We start from the raw sequence: 23,485 nt of genomic DNA on the forward strand, positions 1-23,485 counted from the left end.
TTATTATTATTTCTCCCACCTTTTGTTTCCCAGTGCTGCCACAAACCCCCTCTTTACTTAGGCAGGGGGTTTTTGAAGGAAAATGTGATTCACCGTGTGAAAACTCTATCCTAGAGAGAAATTCTGCCTTGGAGAAATCCTTTCTTCCCCTAATCAGTACAGCATGTGACAATGCTGGGAGGAAACCTCAGTGATTACACTGCACTGAAGGCTCTGGTTATGGGTTTGGGAGTTTTCCCTGATGCTGCAGCTGGACTGTGCCCTGTTCAGGCCCACACAAAGACTCTTGCACAAATGTACAACCCATATTTTGACTTTCATTAGTGTAAAGCAGGAAAATCTGCATTTCACCCTGCAGAGAACAAGCTGTTTTCCTTCTGCCCTGTGCTGCCTCTTTCTGCTGCTCCAACAGCATCTTCTTGCTTAACTCTAGCCCTCAGTGATTTATCCCTTATGCTTAGACCTGCTGGTTACACCACCACAGGAAACTGGTGGAGGTTGTGAGGGTCTGTCTGGTTGCCCAGGACTGTGTCCAGGTGGCTTTGGGATATCTCCAAGCATGGCAACTCCAACACCTCCCTGGACAACTTGTGCCAGTGCTTGGTCACCCCCACAGTGAAAAGATGTTCCCTGCTCTCAGGCAGGGTTTGATGTGTTTCAGTTCATGTCCCTTGTCCTTGTGTTGTAACTCAGGTTGTCTCAGTGAGTGTGAACATTAGCAGTCCTATGTCATCTCTGCTCCTGTTCCCCCTCTTCAGGGACTGCTCAGCAGCCCCTTTGCCTTCTGGGGCTAAAGCCTTGGGTAGGGGGGTGCCTGTGTATTGACTCAGATCCCTGACCTGCTCCTTGGTCCTTTTCTGGACTTCATAGCAGAGAGCACTTTCTCTCCAGCCACACTCCTGCCTGTGCTGAGCTCACAGTGGGAGCTCTGGGGGCTTAGGAAGCAGAACCCCAAATTTGGCAGTGTCCAGGTCTGCAGGGTCAGGGAACAGCCTAAGTGTGGAGCTCTGTGGAGCAGGTTGAGTGTGCTGTGCAAGCACAGGGGATGGGTCTGGATCTCAGCTGATCCTCCACATGACAGGAGGCCACAGGGCTTTCCAGCTGGATTGGGAGTTTTGGGTGCAGGAAAAACATGTTCAGAGCAATCCACATAGGCAGCTGATCTGCCTTTCTGGGTGAGAACAGAGCCCACCACCTTTGCCTCTGGCTCACCATTTTGCATTAGGAGTTGCTGCAAGTGTCTGTCACCTTTGGTTCCAATCCTTATCCATGCCTGGGCCTCAAACCAGGAATGCTCAGACTCCCCACTTACCATCCCAGCAAGCTAAATATGAGGAGTGTTCCTGCACTGATGAGTGCTGCAGGTGACAGAACACTCCTGCATTCCCAGGCAGGTGCTGGGGTGGGAGCAGTGGAGGTGTTTGGGGGAAGCTGCAGAACCCAGGCCCAGCTCGGGGCAGGGACAGGCTGCAGCTCCTCTCCCAACCACTGTTATTTAACATCTGGCACTGGGGAAGTTCGTGAGAACTTCTCAGTTCTTGTAATCAATCCTCCTCACAGTGTTTTCTGGTTTTAAGTTAAGTTTAATAAAAGAGCACTGACTCATTGAGAGTTTCATTAAAAGTGTGTGAGTGTTTGTGAGTGAGGTTTGGCAAGGAAGTTAAAACCCAGTGTGCATTTCTTCTTCCCTCACGTGAACCACCAGGCGTTCAGCAGGAGCAAAGTGCTCCTGCAGCAGTGACACAGTTTGTTTGAAATGTCACCACTCACCCCAGCTGAAGGTGACTTCCTTCCCACTGCAGCCCTGATGTGAAATGCAGGCTGGTGATGTGAAACACAGACCAGTCCTGTGCACCAGGCCAGGAACAAGCCCTGGCTCAGGAACCACTCTGGCTGCTCAGGTTGTGCTGGGCAATGGCAGCCAGCAGGACAGTGACAGTGACAGTGCCAGCAATGCCACTTGCAGTGGGGATGAGAGATGCTGCACATACCAGTGCTTGTGTGTGAGTTTAGGGATGGAGAGCTTTGTTCTACTGATAGGTTTTATTGGTTAATTCAACCTTTTAATCATAACTTAAATGGATTTTGATGACACTGGAATAAAGATGTTGGGAGGAAAATCCAGCCCTTCTGTCTAGTTTGACTTGCTGCTGAGCACGGTGTGGCTGTCAGCAGCACAGGGATGGGGCAGGGCAGCTGCTGCAGGCTCAGCTGATCCAGGCAGGCTGTTCATCCCCATCCCAGGCCCTGGCTGGGCAGCTCCTCAACCTCTGCTCTCACACACAGGGGTATTGCAGCACTTGTCCAGCTGTAATTGTTCTGCCGAGGCCAAACCACAAAGCTTGTGCAAGGAGGATCCAATGAATGCCATCTCAGGCCTGGGAGATGGTTGAGGTGATGCTCCTCCAGTTCTGGGTGTTCCTGTGATTCAGAGAGGGGTTCCTTGGTTTCCCATGAGCCTGCCCATGTGGTGTGTCCAGTGTGAGGGGGCAGGATGGGGGACAGTCCTCTGCAGCACAGCACAATCCAACAGGAGCCCAAGCTGGGCCTGGGAATGACTGGTCCTTCTTGCCACTCCTTCCTTCTTCACACCAGAGCAGTCACTCCCTTGAATTCCATCCCTTTCTCCTTTTCCCTCTCCCAGCTGAATGCACGGCTGTGACAAAGTCCCCACACTGCAGCAAGTCCCTGGCAAGGTCACTCCCCTGCTGGGAGCCTCTGCCAGGACTGCCACTCTCCCTCTGCCTCCCACCTCTTGCCACAGTTCCCACCTGTCTGGGCTCTGTTTGATTTCCACCATCCTACCAAAGACAAGAGAAATGCCTTGAATGAATGAGCCATGAACAGGGCTTTGCTGGCCCTGTGGAGCAGCAGGACTGAGACCCAAGGACTGAGAAAAGAGAAATAAAATAGATTTCTGCCCATCCTCCTCCTTTCCATTTCCACTGCTTCAGATCCAATGGACTGTTTGACAGAAATGAGGCTTTTTTCTCCTCCTGGGGAAAAACAAACAAACATAGGTCCCCCCTCTCCCCTTCTGTGTTCCACTCACCAGGCTCTGCCCTGGGGTAGATGTTTCTCCACAGGCTTTACCCTCCAAGCCCCTTTACCCTGGGAATGCAATGGCCAGGAATGGCAGTGGCTGCAGAGGATATCTGCTCTTTGGGTTTGCTTTAGCTGCTGTTCTGTTTTCTTCTGTCAGGGCTCTCACTGTGCTTTGGCAGCAGTCGTGGGAGCTGGGACAGGGCACAGAGGGGGCTGTGTTTTGCCCCTGCCAGTGGAGAAGCCTGAGCAGCTGAGGGTCACAGGTCACAAAAAACAGGTCCCCAAAGGGATTCACAGCTTGTGGCTCCAGGGCAGCACAGGAGCTCAAGCCCTCAGGCTGAGGGAGAGGAGAGGGAGCCAGGCTGAGACCACCAAAGAGGGGACAGCCCCCCCATCCCTGTGAGTGTGGAGGGAATGACCCTGCAGCAAGTCCAGGGAGGCCAAGGGCTGGAGCCCCTCTGCTCTGGAGCCAGCTGGGAGAGCTGGGGGTGCTCACCTGGAGAAGAGAAGGCTCCAGGGACACCTCAGAGCCCCTTCCAGGGCCTAAAGGGGCTCCAGGAGAGCTGCAGAGGGGCTGGGGACAAGGGATGGAGGGACAGGACACAGAGGGCAGGGCTGGATGGGATATTGGGAAGGAATTGTTCCCTGGGAGGGTGGTGGGAGTGGGTGGTCTGTGATGTCCTCTCCAACACAAACTATTCCATAATTCTATAAAAACATTGCCCCTCAATCCATCCTCTCTCTCTCCCCACCCATGAGAGACCCTCTCTTCAGTCACCTGGAACTCCCTGAGGAGCCACAGGATCCTTGCAGGCTGAGGGACACCTGTGGTGCTCACTGGGCTGGGGAACATGGGTCATTGAAACAGGATTCAGTGGAAGCAGCCGGGCTGGGAACATCGATGGTGAAATGCCCAGCTCTGGAAAGAGCAGCAGGGTGCTGTGTTCAGCACAGGGGCGCAGGGAGAGGATCCTCCACACCTCCCCTTGGGAATCCCCTGAGATTGGGTTTGGGTGTGGTTCCTCAGGGCTGTCAGGCCAATGCCAAGGGATTCCAGAGAACATCCAGGAGTTCTTGGTACAGGCTCAGCCTGGCACCTACAGCCCCACTGCCATCCCCATTCCCTAGGGACATGCCAGATGTCACCATGGCTGCCCCTGCCCCACCGAAAATGGGGTGCACACACCTCCCACCCCAAGAACCATAAATGGATGCTCACCCACCTGGATGGCCCCAAATTGTGGGTGCCCCTCTTTCTGGATGCCCATCCCGTATCTGGAGGAGGACACCTGTATGCCTGCCCTCCCTCCCACCCAGCTGGACACCTCTCACACATGGATGCCCCCAAATCCTGGGTGCCAACTCTCCTTGGATGCCCGACATATCCGGATGTCCCTCCCATCTGGATGCTCAGCTCACATCCGGATGACACCTGACAGCTCCGCACACACCGGTGTTCCCCAGTCCCGGTTTCCCAGCCCCGGTCCCCCAGTACCGGCTGCTCCCCCCGCCCGACTCACTATCCCATCATGCCCCGCTCCCCGCAAGGCACGCCGGGAGCTGTAGTCCGCAGCCGCCCAGCCAGCCGCTGGCCCTGCCCCGCGCTCTGAGGGGCGCGTCGGGGCGGGGCGCTTCTGATTGACGTGTGACTGAGCCTATGGATGCAGCGGGTTTGTGGAGGAGGCGGGGTCATTTCTGATTGACGCACGGCTCAGCCTATGGAAGCGGGGAGAGCGGGGCCGAGGCACCGCCTGGGCTCGGGCGGACGCGGCGGCTCCGTGAGGCGGGGGCGGCCCGGCTCGGCTGAGGTGGGTGGCGGGCCCGGAGCTGGGGCCGACCCGGAGCGGTGTGGCGGCCCGGCGGGGCGGGGCGGGCTCGGGGCCCGGTGGGGCGGTGGCGCTTTGTGCGAGTGGGAGGGCGGAGCGGGGCCGTGTCAGCGGCGGGGGCGCTGCGGGGCCGGGCCGGGCCGGGCCCTTCCTCCGCCCCTCCACCTCCTCCTCCTCCTCCTCCTTGTCCGCCGCAGGTCCCAGCGCGGCCCCGGCGGAAGATGCGCGGCCGGCGGTGAGCGGCGGCGGGGCAGAGGCCGCAGCCCGAGGCTGGCGGGCGGAGGATGCGGGCCGGGCCGCCCCGCCGATGAGAGGCAGGATGGGCACCCAGGGCAGCCCGGTGAAGAGCTACGATTACCTGCTCAAGTTCCTGCTGGTGGGCGACAGCGACGTGGGGAAGGGGGAGATCCTGGAGAGCCTGCAGGACGGCGCCTCCGAGTCCCCCTACGCCTACAGCAACGGTAAGGGGGGCTGGGGGAACCCGGGCCGCAGGACCCCCATCGCTGTCACACCCCAATCGCTGTCACCTCCCCCCGCCATTGCTGTCACCGCATCCCGCGGGGACCCCCGAGGGCCGTACCTCAGCGCCGAGCTGGCGGGCAGGGAGGGGTTGTTTTGCTTTTTCCTTTGTTTTTTTTTTTTTGTTTTTTTTTTCATTAACCGGGAGCGCAGCGCGTGGCAGGCAGCTCAGAGGCCTCCTCAGCTCCTCGAAAATCTCCCCAAATCTGGAGGAGAATGTGGGCAGAGGGGCTGGTGTCTGATGTAATCGCTGGATGCGCAGCCGGACCCTTCCCAAGCGGTCCCGCTCCCAGGGCAGGGCTGCCCTCCCTCCCTCTCCCCGGCTGCCACAAGCACCGAGCCGTTCCCAGAGGAAGCAGGGGCTGTAACAAAAGAACTGGAGCCTGATTCCCAGCCCGGAGCCGCTCTGGCTCGGTGGCTGTACCGGGAGCGGCCGGGCTGCCTGATCCACCTCCTGCCAGCATCCAGGTTCCTAATGGAGCCCATGACAGACCATTAAGTACGGTATCACAAGCCCGTAATTAAGAGGCAAGGAGCAGCGCGGTCCATTTCCTGCAGTTACAGTGTAGCACGGCCTGGCGGGGTGCGGGTCCTGCTGTGGGTTTCAATCTGTCATCCTTCCCCCTCCTCCGTGCACAATAACATCCCCACGGGCTCAGACCCTGCATCATCGCTGCGGCCCAAGGCAGGAGCAGGTGGTGCCGAGTTTAGCCTGTGTCAGGAACCCTTTGGGAATCGGGAGCTCCTTGGTGCTGTGCACTGGCCAAATTCGGAGCATGCAGAGCGGTGTGGCTCTGACCACACTCGGTCCTTGGAGCTGCCACCAGCTCTCCAGGAGCTGATGCCAGTGCACACCTGCTCCACGGAGATTTACAGGGAGGTGGTGACTCAGAAGTGGAGCTGCCTGAACTGGGAGCAGCGCTTCAGGAAGGAGAAGGCGTTGGTTTTGTTCATCTCCTCGGGTGTCTGGCTGGGCTGGTGTGGTTTGCCTTCGAGGAGGTGGTGGGTGCTTTAGAGCTTCCCTGAAGAGAGTTTGTGTTTCTGGAGAACCTGCCTCACCTGGGAGCTGTGGAACTTCTCTGTGGGGCTGGTGTTTACTATGCAGAGTGTAACGGGGTGGCTATTTCAAGTGAAGTGTTACGTGTGAATTGTCTCCTGATTGAAGTGGGTTTGAAGCAGACAGAGTAGGAATAAGCAGTGAGTTACATGGGGTCTTTGGTAGAGGCATGAAACCCAAAGAACAGGGATTTTGGTTATGGCTATAGACCTTTTGTCTCAGAGCCCACTGTTCTGTTCATTACCAACTAAATACCTGCATCTTTTTCTTGGTAAAAGAAATCTCAGTGAATAATTTCAGAACCTTCCCTTGTTCTCCGTGGGCAATTGAGCCCATTCCTAATTAGAGAATTAGGTCACATACTGTTGTTTCACAGTAATATATGCTCTGATAGTCTCTGCTTCTGTTGATTCTGGAAAGCGATGCACCTTTAGGATAATCAGCTGGAGTGGCTTTGATATCCAAGTGAATTTGATCCTGCTGATGCTGCTGACAGCCTTGGCAGTGGAACTCCCTGTGTCTCTGGCACAGCTGGGACGTGCTGACAGGCCATGCTGCTCCCCTGCCCTGACATAGCCTCCCGTGAGTAAAGCCTCTTGGATTTTGGGAACAGCTCAAGCCTGGCATCCTCTTTGACACATACCTAATGCCATCCCAAAACAGCAATGCCAGAATGATATGTGGAGGTTCTGTTTGCAAATCTGCTTGTAAGCACATTGTGCTCATCCCCTCCCAGATCTCTCATTCCAATTTTAAAATGAGTGTTGTATCATCTGTCATTATTTTGGTCAGTGCAGAAAGCACAACTTGCCTGTGCTGGTGTGTGCTTTGGGCTGCTCTTGTGGTGGGGACATCCCGTGTGGAGCTCAGGTCCCTGACCTTGGCAGGGAGGGGAGAGAGCATTTGCCTTCTCTGTCTGGTTGGGGTCTGCTGCTTTTACTCTGTTGTGTGGAAACAGTTGTAAGCAGCCAGGTTTTGTGATGCAGCATGGAATGGATGGTCGTTCCAGCTTGGGGAAGGCACACCCTTAGAAGAGAAGCTCTGTAAATGTAGCTCTGTATTTTAGCTGCTGTTACCCAGCCTATTAGAAAAGGGATTGAGGAATTCCTCTCTACTCTGTGGGCATCTGGGTGTTTGATTAGCACACAACTGAGAGATGAAAAGCCCTTTTTCTGTTGGCTTTTAGGTGCTGTAAGCAACCTCTGCCTGTCTCTGTCCAGTATCTGAGAGCCTTGGATGCAGTGGGAGCTGTGTTTGTCACACAGCACTGTAGGTGCTTCTGTCCATCCTTTTTAAGGGTCCCTGAACAGAAGTGTCACTTCTCAGCACAGCCTTGGAGCTTGGCACCTCGTTCTAAATCTGGCACATCTTAAATTAGCCCCTGCAGTTCCTGTGGTGCATAGCAAGGCCTCAGCAATGTCCTTTCTTTAAATTGCTGGCAAAATAAACCTGCTCTGTGGGAGCAGAGGTGGTTGTTACTTCTAGTGCAGGAGGAGATGTGATCGATGCCCTGACCATTGCTGCACCACGCTGTGAGGGCACTGAGTATGGAACTTTTAGTGACATAAGGGTGGCATTTGAAGAGGAATTTGAGGTCCAGTTGTCACTTGTGTGTTCCTTACTAGGTTGATGCTGGAGCTATGGAGTGTATCAGTCTCCAGGAGCATCAGCCAAGTACACTCCCTGAGAAGAACAAGGAGTGTTGTTTTTGTCCTGTGGCTGGATATTGTAACTGAATTGGACTTAGCTTTTGCTTTTTCTTGGCCATCCACAGAAGACCCTGAATGAAGCCTTCCTACTATTGTTTTGACAGGGAGAACATTAATGCTCTTCTGGGCTTCCAGTGTTGTCCTTCTTCCCAGCTTTCACCCTCCCTTTGCCAAAGGGAGTTTGGCTGTAGTTGTGGAGGCAGGATGCTGTTCTTAGAGCCTCACTGCTGCTCTGGACAGCTGGAGGATCTCACCTGGGAACCAAAAATGCTGCATTTTTCCTGAATGCCCTCTACTGTCAGCACTGACTTCTCCCCAGGTGCAGGGAGGGGCTGCTCTGGCCCCTGTGCCATGAGCCATGGGGTTACACCAGGCTTGGAGTGAAACTGTGCTTTCCTTGTGGATATGAGTCCCCTACACAGACCACTTTGGTCTTTAAACAGCTCACTTGGGGTCTCTCCTCATCCGTCCCCAAGTACTGAATGGGGACAGAAATGTCTCTCTCACAGGGTGGTTTGGGACATGAGATGTGGTGGAGCTGCATGTGGAAGTAGGGGCGGTGTGCGTGCCGTGCGTTAGGGGCACGAGCTGCTCCTCACCTGAGGGACCCGTGGCTTTGTCATCACTGTGTCACACATCCACTCTGCAGTAGCTGGTTATTCATGTGCTGAAATTATCTCACCCAGCAGGTTTGTTGGCTTGCTGGAGCAGTCAGCCCTGAGCCCTGGCTGAGTCAGGGCAGTGCTCTGTTCTCAGCAGGTACGAGGGCAGGTGCTGCTCTGTGGGACAGTGCTGGTGTCCCGGAGCAGGGCCAGGCTGCTGAGGGTGATGTGCTCCCTCCTCACATGTTGGAGGGCTTTTTCTGCGGCTGCCTTCCCCCTCACCTGCTGCTGTTCCCACAGGAAAGCAGCAATGTGTGTTGGGGAGAGAGTAGAGCGTGTTTTGGAGCAGATGGCTTTGACTGGGAAGGGGGTGGATTTTTATTTTTATTTTTCCTGTCCTCAGCTTGTATTAAGAAAGTGATGAGGATGCAGCCAATGTCCTCACTCTGATCTTGCAATGAGCACACAAAAGCTGAAATGAGAGCCCTGCCCTGCGCAGAGTTGGAGCTGACACCAGTCCTAATGCACTGAGCCCCAGCAGCTGCTTTCAACCCTGTCCCTTGGCTGCATTTTAGTACCTTTATTCAAGCTCCATCCTTGCATGTTCTGCATCCCACTGCTATGCAGACCCCAGGCAATGTCAGGGAAAAGGCACCTGAAGTGCTCAATGCAATTGCTGCTGCCAGGCTTTATGGCTCAGGTGAAAACTGCATCTTTCCCTAGAGCTCTTCCCCCATAGCAGAAGTGCAGGAATTCAGCTCCTGGGCAGCAGCAGCAGCAGCAAGCCCGTCAGGGCTGGGGTTCTATGCCAGGAGCAAGGGCTGGGGCAGTGCAGCTTCCTGGGCAGGAGGAACAGGAGAGGCAGCTGAAGACACTGCCCAGCCCTCAGAAGTGGTCAGTCCCCTCCAGCCGCCACTGTTTGCCTGGGGACTGCTGTTAAATTACCAGGTGGTTTATTTGAGTGATCTACAGCTTTGGTTGTCTTTTCCCTCTGGTTATTTCTGTGCAGCTGTCTGAATCTGGAGATCCCCAAGATGTCTCTTTGAAGCCTTCCTTTACAACGGTTCCTCTCCCAGAATGTCCTGTTACCCCTCAGGCACCGCTGGGCAACCAGAAGCTCCCCTGGTGATTCCACGGCGGCCAGGAGATAACCTGTCCCACAGCAGCATGTACAGGCAGGGAGTGAAGAGACACTTTGTGTCATCCTCCTTGCTGCTGCAGAGGGCATGTGGAGGGATGTTTCCCAGTGCTTCTGCTCCTTACCTGCTGAGTTTCCAAGACTGACCATGAAGATGGTCTCCTGCTTTTGATCTCCATGGGGCTGCTGTGTTTGGCTGCAGGTCCTGCTGCACTGGTTCACTTTTCAAAGCCTTAAAAAGCGTGTAGCTGAGCAGCTCTGCTCTAAACTTGAACTCGTGTAAGCACAGGACCTCTCCATATTGCCTCACCCTCCTGAGCAGACAAGAATTCCTGGGAGAGCCTGTGTGCAGTAAAACCTCAGACAGGGCCAGTTCTGATGTAGTGGCACCTTCAGGGCATAGACATGAGAGCTACAGGTGATGAGCTCAGGTTTCAGATGGCAGTTGAGTGCTCATCCTGGTGCTGCTGTGCTGTCAGGACTCCATTTGACATCAGCAGGGAGGGAAGCCTTGGTTCTGCTTTGCTGCCTCTTCCTCCTCACCTTGCCCAGTGCCACATGCTCTGCTGGAGCAGCACTGTCCCTGTCGATGGTGACACGAGCTGGTCAGGCTGCCTCCCTGCTTCAGCTGCTGCACACCAGTGGAAACCGCTCTTTGTTTTCTGGCAGGATTGTATTGTTTGGAACAATGTTTCAGTTTGAGGCTTTAGCACTCTGATGCAAGGAGGATTGAGGCAAAGTGTTCCAAGTGCAGCCCAGCCATCACGTTCCTGTAGTGGCTGCACAAGTGATGTGCAGGAAGTGTTTGAGCTGGACTGTGCTGGCCATGCTCCTGGAAACCTCTTTGGATGCCTTGCAGAGTGCAGAGTGGTTGTTGCAGCAATTCCTGCTGTCTGCCAGCACTTGCATCAGTGAGTGTCCTTCAGGGATGTTCACTTCCCTGTCATCAGAGATGCAAAGCTGATCTCATCAGAGCAGGCAACTCAGAAACAGCTCCAGCATCTCTTATTTCTCCAGTGTTTACTACATAACTTTGAGTGAAGAATAGTTCCAAAGATACAGTGCTGAACCTGCAGCTCTGCTTGTTGTGGGACTAAACAGCTGTGGTTTAAACTTGAATTCCAAAACAAAGCCAACAAACAAAAAAAAAATCCCCATCAAGCCAAAACCCAGCCCCCAAACTGAGTGCCTGGCAGGTTTGGTGTCTCTAGTCAGGATTAGAAGTGCACAACAGCATGGGTTGTTATGTGTGCAGGACTTTTGAGGAGGATTGTGGGGTTTTTTGGGTTTTATAAAGCTGAGGACCTACTCTGCAAAGTTCTGGATGGCACTGCAGAGTTCTCACCACTTCTAATCCCTCTATAAAAGCTGTGCTTTTATGGCTGTTAATGTGTTCCAGAGCCGTGAGTGCACAAAGGTGATGTGAGCCGAGCAGTATAAAGCTGAAATGGATGGAATGTTCTTCTAATAACTGGGATTTAAAGTTGCTCTGTGTTTTTTGTTTGTAAAAAGCAGGCAGGTTTTGCTCTCTCCAGATTCCACACCTCTCCTGGTGTGGGGGTTTTTGGTTGGTTCAGTATTTAAACTGCATGGAAAGACCATGGAAATTCATCTCCTCCTTCAGCTTTTGTTTCCAGCTGTTCCCTGGCATGTTTTCCTCTGCAGCCTCGCTCTCTCAGAACAGCAGAGCATCTTTCCATTGCACTTGAGAATAGCTATGCTCTGAGCTGAGGCTTTGAGCTGTGGTTTTATAACCTTGCTGGTTAAAATCTAGCTTGCTTTCCCTTTGCCCTCGCTGTCCCCTGGCACTTCAGCTCGAGCTCTACAGGAGCATTATGTCATATCAATTCCTGTGTGATTGCAGGCAATGCAGGAGGAAGGAAGCTCCAATGTGAAAACCTTCAGCTTTGTTTTGCTAAAGGCTTTGCTGTAAGATGAGACTCACCTGAAAGAAAATTACCCTGGGGTGCAGAGGGTGGTGGCTCAAGGCAAGAAACCTCCATCAAAGAGCCTGTTTCCTTCTGCAAAAGTTGTAGTAAATAGTAAGGTTGCAACATAGCTTGGAGATTGTTTGTTCCTCAGAGATTGTTTGCTCCTACAGAGCTTCTATTTGCTGAAAGTATTTTTACATAGCCACAGCTTTTTAGATTTTCTTCCTCTTTTCTGCTTCATCTTTGTTTCATTTCCATCGGCCAATCTAGACATTGTTAGATCATTTAAAAACTTTGGCACCTGTTCTCCTATAAATACAATACCTGAAATTCTTAATGTCCTGTATGTTCTGTACAGTATCAGGCATTGAACTGGGACAAAAGTCCTCGTGCAATTCAAACATAATATTTGCTGCTTAAACTATCTGTGATTAAGGAGGAGACAGGCAGAAAGGGGACACTGAAAGGCTGGACTTAAATGGCAGTTTAACAGAAGGTTCTGAGAAGCTTTGGGGTAACCTTTTAAATAAAATGCAGAGTTTTTAAAAAAAATTTTTTTAGGGATTTTAACTTGTTTCCAGCCCAGCTGCTGACTTCCTGAGCTCATTTGGAGGTTTTACTGTACCATTTGCCTCTCTGTGCAGGTGACTGCCCCTGCTCCCTGCTCTGTCCTGGGCACAGAAGTTACCCTGCCTTGTTTCCTTTGGTACCAGCTGTAACAGGCCTTCTACCCATGGTTCTGGAGTGCAGGCTGAGTGGACTGGAGACACACCTAGATGGAAAAAACCCCAACGAAACAATGGACAGAGAAAACCCCCCTCACCCCATTTTGCCCATCGTTTATTTAATCTTAAATCCTCTCTTGTCCCAGTAGTTGTTATTTTTCTTACGTTGTCAAACTGCCTGAGTAACTTGGTGGTAAAATCCATCCAGAAAACTGCAGGCCTGTGCTGTGGCACAAGGAGATGAAACTCTGCAGGATGGATCTTACCTGAGGGCCTTACCTGTGCTGCTCATCCTGCAAGCAAATGTGTTTGCTGTGGAACACATCTGTGGGTTGAGATACATTTGTGTTCTTGTAGGGCTCATCTATATTAAAAGGCTGAAATTCAATACTTTCTTCTGTTTTAAAAATGTCAAATGCTGGCTTTTCCCTGGTGGCAGCAAAAGTGCTCCAGGGACACTGCCAAGGTAGCTGGACTGAGATCTTTGTCCTGTAGGCCAGCAGGGGACCTGAGACGCTCCAATTTGGGCTTTGAAAACCTGGCTTCAGGCTGGTGAGAGCTGCTGTGAGGCAGCAGAGTTTGTACAGCTGTGTAGTGAGGTGCTTGCTGTGCCAACAGGGCCAGCCCATCCTTCAAGGACAAGGAGGGAGGAATGAGCACACCTGCCGTGCACTATAGGTCAGGTCCCTGGAGATTTGTTGTTGTTGGAAACAGCACATGGAAAGGTGAAACCAGTGTTAGCAGCCATCCTGGCATAGGGCTTGTGGTAGGTGCAGTGAGACCAAATTTGGGGGCCAGAGAAGTTCCTGGGGAGTGGAATCTCTGTGGCTGTTCTGGGGGCTCTGCAAGTGTCTGCTTGACCTGTCTACACCCAGCTGAAGAGCTGCAGCTCTCTCTGGGTGTTTGGGTGTGGAGCATCGGTCTGGAGATGCTGTTTTGTTGCTGGCAAAACCTGGAGATGCCAGGTGGGGTGTGGATGGGGATCCCAGGGATCAAAGGCAGCCTTTGCAGGATCCCTGAGCAGGTGTGCACCTGAGCCTGGCAGGCACCACAGGCTGCCCAGGCATGGTGTGGGGATGCCATGAGGGTCTGATGCTGCAGAGCAGCATTTCCCTGCACAGTGTCCACAGATATGTAGCTATGGAGGGGTAGGCTATTCGAAGTATTTTGGACAAATGCTTGGATTTTTTTGGGTGTTAGGGATTCTTTTTGGTCTCCAAGCATATCTTGATGTTTGTATGGTCATCCAGCAACAATGCAGACTGTTATGGTGCCCTCTGATTTCCCTCACAATCTGCCTTTGTTTCTGTGTGCAGCTGTGTAATTTTTATGGAGATCTGAACTGCAAGGCATGAAGAAACTCTTTTGTTTGTTGTCGCTTCTGTGCATAAAATAATTCTTGATTTTCTTCTAAAGCACAAATCCACTTCACATCTCTGATTCTGGACTGACTTTGGACTGTTTCTGGGATTTCCCGAGTGTCTGCTGAAATTGTTGGAGCTTTAGGAACAGATTTGCTCCTGGCTTCAAATGCCACTTCCTGATGCAATTGTCCCCCTTAAGTGTGCCCAGAACAGAGTTCCTCTGTGTGAGAACCATATAGCTGCTGAAATGCTGCTGGGCTTGGGCAGGCCGTGGACAAGTGAAAACTGCAAATCCGGGCTTCTTAGAGGTCTCCAAATCAATGTTTTCCTTTTGTCTGGTTACAAAACCAAACAAGCAATTTTTTGCCAGATCCCCACCCACAAGCCCCCTAAGCTGGAGGTAAAGATGCCTGGGAACTGATGTGAGCAGACTTCCTGTGAAAGGCTTCCAGGCTAAATGGAAATCCCTCTCAGTTGAAATGAGGCGAGATGGAGCATGTTTTTCAGAAAATCTACAAATCTGGGTAACTACAGATAATTGAGAGGCGTTTGTTCTCTCTCTCTCTGTTTCAGTGTGTGTCAGTACAAGGTGCTTAGCAGCTCGCTGGATTTCTCAGGAGCTGCCAAGCGCCGGAGCAGCTCCCCGGGGCTGGCAGAGCTGCAGACCGGGCTCCCCTCCTGCCCAAAGCAGCTCCCGCTCATGTGCTGCACACAGCAATAATGGGAAGCTCTTGTTGCCTCCCAGCAGCGAGGGTGATTGTGTGTGAGCTGCCGTGAGCAGGAGGGGATGAAGGCAGGAGCAGGGGGTGGGAGTGGTGCTGGTTTCCTGCATGCCCAGTGGCAACCGAGACCTCTTGATCCTGTTCCCAAAGCTCAGCTGTAGTGCAGGACAGGATCACAGGGGTAAAATCACGTGCTGCTGACCTTCAGTCCCAGCTCTGCAGGCAGGAGCTGGGCTGTTCTGCAGTGATGCTGTTGGGGAACTTCTATCATCCTGCTCAAAACAGAATAGTGATACTGTGAGGTAAGCTGTGACACTGAAAGGCATGAATCCACGTGCGTTTGGTTGACCCCTGTTGTTGGGGATGATAATTTGTTTCTCTCTCTAAAGAGTAGGTAATTGAATGCATGACTCAAACGGATGAGCTCATGTGTTGTTTGGAACGGATTTTTCTCGTGGCTCACAGCTCTGAGCTGACTAGTTAAATTGCTGCTGTTAATGTGCTGCTGTACACACTTTTTAAGGTTGGGTGACTTCATCACTTGTTATTTGAATAGCTGGAATTCTCTTTTTTCATCTGTTATGTTGATGCCCTCATACCACATTTTTTCTGAACGATTTAGTATCACTGACAGATAGAGACAGTAACTACTCCTCTAAGTGCATAGTAGGAGCTGGGGTGCAAGATAATGCACCTGTAGTATCTTCTTACAGATGTGTCCTGTTTTTAAAGTGCTCATGAAAAGAGAGGATCTCAACCCTACATTTGTGGGTGCGTGCATAACCTGGGTGCTGGCCCCAGCAGCTGCCTTCTGCCTGGGAGTGGGTTTTGGTGTTGGATTAGTACATTTGGTTAAACCTGTTTGCTCTGAACATGCTTTCAGCAGCTCCTGGCCACCTGTGATTTCCATGCCCATCTTCCTCGTTCAACTAGAAGTGAAGCAACAAGTCTTCTTCTGTCAGCCTTTGCCCACAACCAACCAATTCTGAGGTGCATTCCGCCCTTTTACTCACTGGGCTGGTGTGGGCTTGTAAAGAAACCCAAAACAACAGAACCCCAAAATAAGACAAATAAGACAAAATAATTTTAAACCACATTTACAGTGTGTACTGGCTTTGTGTTCTGCACTTGGAACAACTTGGTCACTGGCCTCAGTCACTATAGGTGACATTTCATGACCATCCCCATCATAAGCAGTTCTTAAACAAAAATGTGCAGGATGTGGGGTGTGATGAGAGGTTGCAGTGAACATGAACATGGTGTTGGGATGTAGTCACTGTTCTCTGGTGGAATATGGTTCTGCCAGAAAATGAGTGCCAGGAGGTCAGTGCCCACTTTGGTGTGAGGGAAAGCCTGTGGAGAAGCTGGTGAGTTTGTGTGGCCCTGGCTGTGTGGCAGGAACGTGCTGTGGAGCTACTCTGCAGTAGCTCTGTGGCTCCAAGCCTCACCTTGTGTAGTGCTCCCAGTGCACCCCCAAAGCTGGGCACTGGAGAGGCTCTGCTGGAAACTGCTTGTGGGTAACACTTGTGGCTGGGAGGCTGTTTCACCCTGACATAACCTCACCAGAGGGTGTCAGTTCAGGGCTGCTGCAGCTCCTCTGCCAATGTCTGTGCTGTCCAGATTCCTGCTGTGAGCCCCAGGTGTGAGTGTGGTTTGCTTATGGAGGTGATCTGGGGGCTTTGCCTTGATTTTGGGGTGAGATTTTTGCATGCTGGAGACTGGAAGTGAGAGTGATGTTCTTATTCTGTAGCAGATCTGCCAGCAGACCTGGAGCTGTTATGCTCACCTTTTGGCCTCAATTTTTTGACCTCCCAGCATTTCTCCTCCCTCCTTTGTTCTCTTGGGTTTGTTGAGTATGGGAGTTAGCTGGATGTTGTTGCTTCTGCCTTTTCTTCCTACTCAGCAGGGGTGTGGGTGTCTGGCCGCTGGCTGCTCTCCCCCCCCAGTGGTTGCACCTTTCAGGAGGACTTGGGCAGTCCCAGGTGGTCCCTGCACACACAGGGACAAGGCTTTCTATGCCCAGCCACATCAGTCATGACTTGGAAAGGCATGGATCATCTTGTGAAAGGACTGGTAACATCTGTGACACCTAGGGACTTGGTAGAATAAACAAGTCACCTTTGGACACTGCTTGGGTGTTGCTGGCATTTGGGATAAATGAATTTCTGCACTAATGGCCTTAGGCTGGACTTAGAGCTCAGAAGGGCTCCAGTTCCAACACAGGCAGAGGGGCAGCCTCTGCACCGTGTGCAACACAGATTGTTTTTTCCTTTTTTAGTCCAGCAGGAAGGGTGGCACAGGCCCTTTGGAGGGAGAGGGAGGAACCTTGCAGCAGCTTGTGTCTTGCATACACACCAGTAAGATGGCAACTAGTTTTTTTGACAGAAAACATGCTGATGTGTCCCCAAAGGCGTGCCAGGGGACCATGGCAGGGGGAGCCTGAGTGACACCCAGCCAGGGTCTGCCAGCCCTGCAAGAGGGCTCAGAGGAGGGACCAGACCCTCATGGAGAACCTGACCAGAAAGGACAGGGCTCTCATATATAGTTTGTGTTCTCACAAAAATCACATTTTCTGTGGTGTTCTTGGCATCCAAAGCGTTGTCTAAACGGTTGATAAGGTTTAAAACCAAATTTACCCATCTTCTGCTTAGTGGCAGCTCCTGGAGTCCTTGCTGCTGAGAAACTTCACAACAGATTCATCCTTAATGTTTTCCTTTTGCAAACACACAATAAAGGATTTGCAGTCCACTGACCCACTCTAAAGTGTTCCTGGGTGCTTTGTGGCAGTGAGAACATGCTAAGCCCAGCTGCACACTGCGTGATTGTTGCTTTGATCCTTCCCTGTGTAGTCAGGAAGGATTGTCACAACACTGGTTACAGATTCCTGGCTGGATACTCTTGGTGTTGGCCTCTTTTATAATCGTGGCATGTCTTTGAATGTGTCAGCTCCTTGCTCTCAGAGCTCTGCATCCCTTTCTCCCAAGGCTCCTCTCTGGTGCCACGCAGCACAACCAGCCCTTCACAGCTGGTTACTCAAGTTCACTGTGAAATCTCAGCAAGTTAAATATTTCATGTGTATTCTCTGTGCTTTCATTCCAGCCCTGTGCTCTCCCCTCTTCCCAGCAGCCAGTGATCAGTGTGGCACTAAACCTACAAACCTTTAGGGAGAACTTTTAAGAGCCCTAGACCTTCTGCACTCAGCAGAGCTGATGGCCTGTGAGCAAACAGAGAAGGCTGCGGATGTTTGGGGGAAAATCCAACATTTTCAGTTAGACTTTTGTGGTGTGGTGGCTTCAGCTGCACTAATGACAGTCACAAATCAAAGTCTATTACCAGGCTGGCTGGGTGAGGCACTGTGTGACACTCACTGTGGTGTGTTTCTGGTGGCTTCTGAGCTAGTCATAAAATTTCCCAGTTGAGCAGAGCATTTCTGTAGAGCTGCAACAGATCAGGCACAGCTCACTCTCAGCCCTCTGCTGAGTGCTCAGATGCCATCAGAGTTGCAGAATGCAGCCACTCTGACATTATTATGTCTGTAGATAAAGGAACAATCCACTGAATTGCAGCATTAGTCAGGTAACAAAAGTCCACTCGGTTTATCTTATTTCTTATTTATATGATGCATTGAGTAAAGGCTTGGCCTTGGTTCATCATCACTGTACACCTCCAATTTTGCTTGTTGACCTTTTGTATCACTTTGCAAGCAGGTTGATTATCTTCTTTTGAATTATAAATAAATGAAACCAAATTTAATTTTTAAAAGGAGGAAAAAAGCTGAGGTTGCATTATATAGCACACGTCTGTAAGCTGGGGGAACTGAGTTTCAATGAAGTTAAAATAATGTGCACTGTTTTGTTTGTAGTTTTTTTTTTGTGGGTGGACTAACAGTGAGGCAGATTCTGAGCTCCCATAAGCAGAAACGTTTGTGTAAGAAACGAGGTGGCAAAAGTATCTTTGGCCAATCTTGACTCATGCAAACTGGAAATGACTGCAAGTGACGAGGAGTTTCTCTCAGAAGGAAGGCAAGCTCGTCTTAAAACGGTATCAGTGTTTCACTTGACTACATTGATTTATTTTTACTACTTTTAATGTTTTTTTCCTTTGGAAAGAGATTTTTGAGCATCACCTGGAATGTATTTTGCCCCAGATTTGTGAATAAATAATGTTCTTCTTAGAGACACTGCAGATGCAAACTGAAGATGGTGCTGGTAGCTTTTGGGGAAGGTCTCAAGAAAACCTTCTGATGTCTTGGTTAATGTGGGATGAGCCCTTCATCCCTGTCATGAGGCAAGTCCTCGTTATACCTTTGTGATATCTGTGTAGGTACAGGAATTGTTAGTTGAGTCATTAGAGCATCCCTAGAGGAGGGCACTTGATTTGGACCAGTAACTTAAAATGTGCTGTTGGCTCTGGCATTACCCTGGGAGGTGAAATCCCCTTGGAAAGCTAAAGGAGGAAAGAAGCACGTGCTGCTCTTAGGTTTTGCTCAAACCTGCCTTTTTAAGGGGAGGTGCCCTTCTGGCCCCCACCCAGGCATTAGGGCAGAGTCACCTGGTGAGTCTGCAACTGCAGACTTGTCTTCTTTTCTCTGAAACAAAGACCCACACAAAACCCAGAGGCCACTGTGTTTCAGTAGTAAATATTTATAGAACTTGGTTCACTTGAGCTATTTAAAACAATTTTCCTGAGAGATCAAGCTCTTTAAAGGGAGAACATGAAATGCACAATGTCCCTTATGTTTCTCCCTTTTCCAGTGTGACTTCCACGTCCATGGACCTGCTTGGCTGCTGCTCCTTCTTTGTGTTTCTGCCGCTCATGCAGATGCAGGGCAGAGGCTTGGCAAAGTGGGCGTACACCTGTGTCCAAGCCATGAATTCCCAGGGGGAAAGGGAACAACCTGATACAAAGTAGTATCAAGTGCTGGGAAAAAGTTGCCATTTTTCTTGGAAGGGTTTTACTTTACCTATTCACATCATGAATCGTCTTTTGGGTGAAAGCTTTAAATAAGCTCAGGTTGGGTGTGGAGTTTTCACGTAATACTGATGCCGTGTGTGTTGTGCTAGGCATGAGTAATTTGGAAGAGATCAGAGTTTCCTATAACACATCCCGTGGATTCCCATGGGAAAATGACTTGCTTTCTTAGGTTTTCCTTATGTCTACTGGCAAAGGAAAGAAAGGAAGGTTTGAGATTCCCTGGAGCCTTGCATGAAACCCACTTCTGAGGAGGAGAGTCGGGTGCCTGACATCAGGGAGATCCCTCTGCACAGTGCCCTGTGCCAGGTCGGCTCTCTGCTCCAGGAATGGGGCTGGGATGGCATCAGTGTGAGCAGGAGTCTAAAGCAGGGCTGCAAAAATAACACAGGAGTCGACATGAATGCTAAATGCGAGAGAACAGCCCAGACTTGTTCGCTGAGCCTCATTCGCTTTGTTGCATCATGGTAATATCGGTGCAGAAAGAGATCAGTTGATATAAAATAGGCTTCAAACAGGAGAGTTTTCTTTTCCCTCAGTGCCGCTGCCGCGGGGCAGGGCAGGGCCACTTCTCTGGGCTGGGTGTGCTGCAGGAGCATCCCGGTGCTGGGGCTGTCCCTCCCTGTCAGGGCAGAGCAGTGTCTGTCCCGAAATCAGCTGTGCTTGCATGTAAGCAGAGGTGGTGCTCAGGTAGGGAAACCCTGTCACCTGCAGAAAGGGTGTTCTAAAATCTTCCCTTAACTTGTGTCTGAGCTGCCTGAAATGTAAAGATGGAGGGGCAGCCCTGGTGTGGCCGTGGCCATGCCCTGTCACACTGCCAGCAGCCTCAGTGCAGAGGTGGCATCTAGTGGCTGCTGTGACCCTCTGTCCCCAGATATCTGGGACAAGGGGGGAGCCAAGGCTGAGCTTGAGCTGTAGGCTGGGCCTGGGGAAGAGAGCTCAGCTGCTGGGCTTCCCTGTGAGCTGTAGATGGGGGAGTGCCTTGGGCTGCAGCTCAGGACACGGTTGTGTGTTCCTGGGACTGAACTATAAGGGGCCAGTACTGATGTTCACCACCGTGGCAAGTCCCATGATCTGGAGGGGATCTCTAATTGATGCAGGTTTTGTGGCACCAGTGAGCCATGGGAGAGCTGTGCTTGTGAGCTGCAACTCCCCAGTGCTACCCAGCTGAAATAGCACACCAGAACCAGGGAGTGCCTTTGAACTGTCCTGATGCACTGAATGTTTATGGAAAACGAAAGCTGAAATTTTCTCCAAAATATTGCAGTTGTTCAGGCTTTTCATTAATGAACTTGTAGGCAGAGTTTTCCCCAAAACTTTTTGTAAATTCAGTCCTAGTCTCAGTTTGGGTGTTTGCAAGTTAAAAAGTGCAGCCTATTACCAGATACCAACCAGCTTTAAACTGGAGGGTGCGTGACCTCCTTGGGCCAGTGTATGAAACACCCAAAGGTTGGTGTCCCTCTGGATTACAGATGAACACGGATTATTTAAAGCATTTCTCTGGTGACCAAGTCATGAGTTTTGAGGGCAGGGAACCTATGTTCCTCTGGGGATGTAGGCTGGGCAGTTAGTGGGCGAGGAGCACAATGGCGACATCTGCGTATTTGACATTTCCATTAACAAGTTTCCTTCTCTTCCCAGTTAAGCTGAACCTCTCTCACTTTTAAAAGCTGTAGTCAGGCAATTTATTTCAGCTCAGCAGTGGTATTTTTGGAAGTATGTGGCCTCCCTGCCCTGAAAACTGTCCCTCTCCCCCCTCAGTGGTGTTTTCATGCAACTGCTCCCCCCGTGCACTGCTGGCACTGAGGGTGGTTTGGACTCGCTGCTGTCAGGAGCTCTTGTGCCCCAGGAGGTGGCAGAGACTCGGGATTTTGCATCTGAAACAGAGCAATGGGCTTAATTAGCCCCTTCCCTAACAGCCCATCAGATCCTGGTTCAGGAACTGGCAGGGGAAGATGTCTGCAGGCTTCCTTCTGATAGCAGAGCAGCCTTACTCCCACTACTCCCTGCCATCCTGGGGATGAGGGAGATTTATATCTGCCTGGAAATAAATACAGATCATTCACTCGTCTCTGGAGGAAGATTAAATGTAAACTGCCTATTTTCTGTGATACAGCACTGGAAATAGTTAGAATTTAAGATAATTATCTTTATTGCTTTTTATAGCATCCTATGAAGGCTGAAATCTAATTTGTTTTTTATGAACAGGGAACTCCTGTGGGTGACTCAGAAAAATCCATTTGCTTTATTGACAAACTTGTCTGTTTGGTTGTCAGTGCAGTGTTCTCCTTGCAGGAAAAGGGAAATGCAGGTCATAACACAACAGTGTGGGGTTTTAATAGAGATTCAAAGTTTGATATCTCTTGGCAAGAAGAATAACTAAAGTTGATGTAATTAGAGTGAAGTGACTCTGCTTTATTAAAAGGCTGTAAATTAGTTGATGCTTCAGTGGGTGTGCAGTAATGGTGCTCTATGCTTTATTTATGTAACTTCAGTATGCTGGAAGCTTATTAACAAGAGCCAAGAAGCTGCTTTTCCTGGCTCCTGGTGCCCCTTGGCTTTGGGAAGGAGGTGGGAGGTGCAGTTGTGCCTCTTGCCCTGTGCCTGGGGCTGCAGGGAATGCTGTGTTCAGTGTGCCTTGGGCCTGTTGTTTGCAAGGGGAGTTGGTTTTTTTTTTTCAAACTTCTCAGTCTGATTGTGAGACAGGCTCCCAATTTTAACAAATTTATTGTGTATCTGAAGGTAGTGGATCCCCTTCTGTGAGTTGTGAGCTCTAGGAAAAGCAGAAGCAGATGTATGTGCTGCCTCTCAGCTCTTCACAAGGGGGGAGTGTGTTCTGCCTTACCTGGCCCTCTGTAATCCACATCCCAGAGCTGCTTAGAAGAAGAGACTGAAATCTTTGGACAGCCTTCCTGTAACATCTCCCAAAATGTCCTGTGGCTGCAGGCAGTGCAGGCTGATGTAGCAGAGGTGTAACTAAATTGTCTCTGTCTGTGGCTCACCTCCCAAAAATCTAATTTATCACTGAATGTCAGAGAATCATGGAGTGACTTGGGTCAGAAGGAACCCTAAAGCTCACCTTGTTCCATGCCCTGTGCCATGGTCAGGGACACCTTCCTAGGTTGCTCCAAGCAAGTTCTTCATTGGTTTCAAACCACAATGAAGAAGTCAGAAGTGATGTAGGGGTCAATGGTGTTTTCAGGGAGGAGGAATAGAGCTCCATGAGAGCAGTCTTTGCCATGGAGCAGAAATCTCTCCTGTCAGGTCTCTGTAGCCCTCCTCAAAGAGGAAGCAGAGCCAGGAGGAGAAAACATCCCTTTAGGAAACATGAAATGAGAGCTCCATGTGGACAGAGCAAGGTTCTTGTTCATCTTTGAAGATGTTCTCAGATGTTGTCATTGTTTTTCTTTCAGGAATTGACTACAAGACCACTACTATCTTGTTGGATGGCAGAAGGGTCAAGCTGGAACTCTGGTGAGTGTTTCTGAGCCTTTATAACCCAAACCCTGGGATCTCAGGCCAGGTGAGCAGGGACACAGGGCTGGGGGGACACTGTACCAGGCTGTGGAGAGCGTGGACCATCCCTGGGTGTGTGGTGGGACTTCCTGGCTCTTCTTACCAGAAAGTTGCTCTGGCAAACAAGATTCCTTTCTGTCAATCAAGTAGCACAAACACCATGCTGCTCTTTGCTGGAATAGTCCAAATTCAGTCATTGTCATAACTGACTGTTTTCACCATTACTCTGTACTTGAGACCCCACCTGCAGTTCTGTTATCCAGAGCTCTTGGCACAAGAAAGATGTGGCTGTGTTAGAACAGGTTCGAGGAGGCCATGAAGGTGCTCCAAGGGCTGGAGCCCCTCTGCTCTGGAGCCAGG

The 23,485-nt window shown here is 50.9% G+C and overlaps 1 protein-coding gene across 2 annotated transcripts in view; it reads left to right on the top strand.

The window, feature by feature from the left end:
* Nucleotides 1–4,784: 4,784 nt before the first annotated feature.
* The window catches only part of RAB40C (RAB40C, member RAS oncogene family), a 36,263-nt gene continuing 17,562 nt past the window's right edge, over nucleotides 4,785–23,485 (top strand). The window contains exons 1-3 of one of the 2 annotated variants that reach the window (XM_056502928.1): nucleotides 4,785–4,853; nucleotides 5,069–5,332; nucleotides 23,023–23,083. In XM_056502928.1, coding sequence (XP_056358903.1) covers nucleotides 5,179–5,332; nucleotides 23,023–23,083 — 215 coding nt within the window. In that variant the 5' untranslated portion in view covers nucleotides 4,785–4,853; nucleotides 5,069–5,178. Of the gene's footprint in view, nucleotides 4,854–5,001; nucleotides 5,333–23,022; nucleotides 23,084–23,485 lie in introns of those variants that run through there. The other variant, XM_056502929.1, reaches the window with a different exon arrangement.

The sequence above is a fragment of the Oenanthe melanoleuca genome, chromosome 14 (genome assembly GCF_029582105.1).
Source record: "Oenanthe melanoleuca isolate GR-GAL-2019-014 chromosome 14, OMel1.0, whole genome shotgun sequence".
Classification (NCBI taxonomy): domain Eukaryota; kingdom Metazoa; phylum Chordata; class Aves; order Passeriformes; family Muscicapidae; genus Oenanthe; species Oenanthe melanoleuca.